The sequence below is a fragment of the Malus domestica genome, chromosome 15 (assembly GCF_042453785.1).
Source record: "Malus domestica chromosome 15, GDT2T_hap1".
Taxonomy (NCBI): Eukaryota; Viridiplantae; Streptophyta; class Magnoliopsida; order Rosales; family Rosaceae; genus Malus; species Malus domestica.
The window spans coordinates 46255041-46259143 of record NC_091675.1 but is presented as its reverse complement, the minus strand read 5'-3'; the positions used below and the strand labels follow the sequence as shown (position 1 = coordinate 46259143).

At 37.1% G+C, this 4103-nt stretch overlaps 1 protein-coding gene across 9 annotated transcripts; it reads right to left on the bottom strand.

Moving 5' to 3' along the window:
* Positions 1-341: 341 nt before the first annotated feature.
* Positions 342-3346, bottom strand: LOC103414771 (F-box protein FBW2-like). Of its 9 annotated transcripts, none has more exons than XM_029094349.2 (4): positions 2811-3346; positions 2644-2717; positions 1481-1797; positions 342-1177 (listed from the first exon to the last, which is right to left on the bottom strand). In XM_029094349.2, the coding sequence occupies exons 3-4, from the start codon at positions 1786-1788 to the stop codon at positions 505-507; spliced, it is 981 nt and encodes a 326-aa protein (XP_028950182.1). In that variant the 5' UTR covers positions 1789-1797; positions 2644-2717; positions 2811-3346; the 3' UTR covers positions 342-504. The 9 variants fall into 9 exon arrangements, with proteins under 9 accessions (XP_028950182.1, XP_008351364.2, XP_070669889.1 ...); XM_008353142.4 differs by having other exon boundaries at positions 1481-1793; positions 2811-3336; XM_070813788.1 differs by having other exon boundaries at positions 2495-2717; positions 2811-3059.
* Between the last annotated feature and the right edge of the window lie 757 nt (positions 3347-4103).

Genomic DNA, 4103 nt, shown 5'->3' with positions numbered 1-4103 from the left:
CACGAGAATGGATTACCTTTTCTTCAATAGCCCCATCAAGTACTTTAGCCTCACAATGAGGGAGTGAGGGAGAGATTTTCTTTGAAATTCACAAGGTGGCAACTTTTATCATCCAAATAGATTTGAACTTTATGCAGACATCTATCTCAGTCAGTAAAGTAATTCTAACTTGGACAATGCTGGCCAGGCAGTAAATGTACCCTTTTGTTTAGGTGAACCAGAAAAATCTACTTTTCCTACTCTTTCTTTTCAACTGAACTAGTCCATATTGCTTGCCATTTTATGCAAGTATTGGTAACACAAACACTCAAAGGTCAACTAATAAGGCAATGGGCAAAAAATTGGGACTAAACAAACAAACCATGCTTTTCATTTCCCATTGAAAGATATACATATCCATAAAAAGATATAATAAGTTCCAAACAGAAGCATCAAGGAAGTGCTTGAAAAAAGAGAAGCAAACAGTTTGACAAATGAAGAAAAAAAACACAAACTTTAATTTTACTAAGGTGATGGAGGCCAACCAACTCCTCCTGCATCCTCATGGTGACCAAGTCCTTCATAGAACCTCAGCTCAAGCTGGTCCAGCCTCTCCTCACCATCCCACATCTCGGCATAACTCTCATCGTCGTCGTCATCATAGTAATCATCCAATTCACCGGCGACGAATTCCCATGCCAAATACTCAGAAGCATCGGAGAAGTCTGAGCAATCTTCCCACTCATTCCTCTCATAGTAGTCCAGAACAAGAGGCCCCAAAACCTTCAATTTTGGGTACTTTTCTTTCAGGAACTTGTCCTCAAGTTTAACATCCCAGCACCCTCTCAAATCCAGAAACTCAAGCTCGTGGCAGCTTGAAAGTATTTGGAGAGCACTTCCTGTGCTGATAAGATGGTATGCCATCTCAAGGTGCTTGAGCCTAGGCATTGTAGTGGCAATGGCACAAGCCTCGTCATCCAGCAAAGGCTTGCCTGCTGTATCCAATGGGTGCATATTCCGACACAATGCTACGAGCATTTTACAGTTCTTTCCAATGGTCTCTAAAGCACGAAAACTAATTTTGCCACAGTAGCTAAGATCCAGGAAAGTGATATTAGAGAGCCTTCCAGCAGTCTTTTCTACTATAGAATCGCTAATTTCACTTCTTGGCAGTCTCAAGGTCTGAAGGGAACCAGCACTTGCAAAACCAACGAGATTAATTAATCAATTATCATAAACCACTCTTCCTCCACTTGCAAAAAAACCTTAATTAACAGAAGACATTGAATATATAGCCTTAATTAATAGTGATTTGAAAGTATATAAGAAGATAATCATGACTGAAGGTTCCCATTGTACTAAAAGCAGTCTCATGGGATTGCACGAAATGTTCAATTATAGGAAACAAAATGACGGACCTTCGCATATACAGTAATGTGTGTGATCACAAAATTCTTATGAATTAAAACATGTAGTGATAAAAATTTGCTAGTATGCTTACTGATCAGCGATGTGCGAGAAGATCCTGTCATTTTGGAGGCCGGAGACTGAGAGCTTTCGGAGCGATCCACAGCTTCTTGCAATCAGCGTTTCGAGCATACGATCGAGGTGGTGAGGTTCGCATCTGTTACTCCAGTCCTCAATGTCAATCTCTTGCCAGCAGTAAGGCCCCAAGACTGCCTTGTTCCAGGATTGGCAAACCCTCGGGATCACTGTCAGTATCTCCTGGAGAGTGAGGTTGCTGAAAATCAGACCCAATGCATCAGGTATCAATTCGTCCCAATGCCGAAAATCACTTCCCACTTCCATCTAGTCTGCCTTCAGAAAAATGATAAAAACTACATACCATTAAAGTTGAAAAACAAAATACGATATTTCTACATAAATCTCATGTAAAAGTAATAAATTTCTTGGATTTCATGAGAAAATCAAGATTAAAAGAAAAAAGCGTGAGCAGATGTAAATCCATGATATTTTTCCACAAATAAATACTGCTGGAAAACAAAATGTTCATCTGTGCCGATAAAAACAAGAATTACAAAAACAAAAAAAAACTAAGACAGAAAAAGAACAAACATCAAAGATTAACCGACCACATGTACAGTAGTTGTATGAGAACATAAACAGAAAAACAGCAGCGATAAATGACAGATTAATTCATCAAAATTAAGACCAAAATCTTGTGTAGATCCGGCAACATTTCATGTGAACAAAAAGAGGTTTCTGTCCAAGTGGGAGCTAAAAGCAGTAGCCAGCCAACGAAAGAATCGAAATCCAGGAGGTTAGAACTTAGAAGACAGAACATGAACAGATCCAGAGGAGAGCCAAAACCCCACTTGCGAATTGAAGAAAGTGAGTTAAAAATTAGAAATTTAAGCTCTGAATTTTTCCTTTTTTTAATGATTTGGGAACCCAAAAGCACAGAAAGAACAACTGCTGCATCTCAAAGTTGCAGTCTTTGAGATGCCCCTGCTTTTGCAACAAGTTCGACACCGAACAAGATTAAAGCTTTTACCTTTTACTGGATTTTGTTCTTGTTTTTGTCGAAGAAAATTGGACAGAAATTATATGGTAAAACATAAAAACAACATTAGACTGATTAAACGGCCTGAAGAGGTGGGATTTGTAAACTTTTTAAGGATTTGGATTATTTGAACAACTCACCTGTTTATCCGCAGAGACTGAGCAAGGAAGAGAGAGAAAGAGAGAGAAAGAGAGAGCTACAAAATGCAATCCATCTGCCACCAACAAGCAGAAACCAAAACAAGAAGGGTAAATAAAAAACAAAGAGTGAAAAAGCAAACAAATACGTATGAAATGAGGTAAATTACCTATTGATTGATATCCGCACTCCAACTCTCTCTCTCTCCCCACTTGGAAAGCAGAAATTAAAAATGGATACTGGAAATTGTCACAATTAATGGGCAGAAATCCACACACGTATATGAAAATAAAATTTCCTAAATTTATTGGAATTTTCTGAAAGATAGGATGTGTGAGATGACTAAATGAGCAGGTGCAGTAAATAACACTGTGGAGAGATGGAGACTCGAGAGAAAGTTACATTTTCCAACTGGGTTGTGTGGGAAAGGGAGGCACCGACACGAGTCGGTGGCTTAAAGGAGTGAGAGAGAGGTGCTGCAGTTGCAAATGCCCATCTGAAAAAACTCGAAAACTCATTATTGTTTATGATTTTTTCTGATTTTTCTCAACGCTGTTGAAGAAAATGTTGCATTTTCCAACCTGAAAAATATTGACCACAGTTAAAAGAGTGATTCAATTTTCAACCCGCAGGTTCCAATGCTATCTTTTTTTCTTCTTACTCTGCAAAATAATTTGACTGGTTTCTTTTGCTTCGGTCAATATCCTTCTCTCTTTTTGTATTTATTTTTTCCAGGAACAAGTTAAATCTGTTTTGGGTTTGCAGTAAATGGAGGTAGAACAAGTGGGAAACTCAGATGAAGAGTTAAATCTGTTTTGTGTTCTATCTTTTCGGAATTCCAAGTTTGTTGACAATTCTTCTGTAAATAGCTGCTACTACTACTAGAAAATTTCTCTTATTGTGACATTTTTATTTGCAAAAATCATTCACTAATTTTGTGTAACACTACTAGATTAAATTGTAATAGGACCCACTATCATAGGCTAACATGGATTAAATTGGAAAAGGATCCGGCGAGAATCATTTTCCGATTAAATTAAGATGAGATGTTGTAGACCTAGTAAATAGGAATTTCATAGGTATAACATTATGAGTATTTATTATAGCCTTTACGTATCGTCTGTATCGGAATATCACATATATTAATAGCTGATAGTCGTTCATATATATACGGAGCATAAGTAAAGAGTAGTTAGCCATCATGTGTCAAGTGTCCAAACTTAAGTATTTTTCAATTTGACCACGCACCAATTATCATAATCGCCTACTAACTGTAGGGTTGTTATAGATATTACATAAATTTTACGAATTACTCATGGAATATAAATTTAACTTATGGGTTAAATTCATATATGCCTCCTAAACTTTTGAGGTCTTTCCCTTAGGTCATCAATTTTTTTTCTTGCCAAGCTAATCTTCAATTTTTTAATATGCTTAAATAATAATAGAAGTGACTTTCATT

Coding starts and splice junctions, on each gene's coding strand:
- LOC103414771 (XM_029094349.2), bottom strand. CDS start 1,788: ATGGAAGTGGGAAGTGATTTTCGGCATTGGGACGAATTGATACCTGAT. Junction 1,178..1,480: donor TTCTCGCACATCGCTGATCA/GTAAGCATACTA, acceptor TGGTTTTGCAAG/TGCTGGTTCCCTTCAGACCT.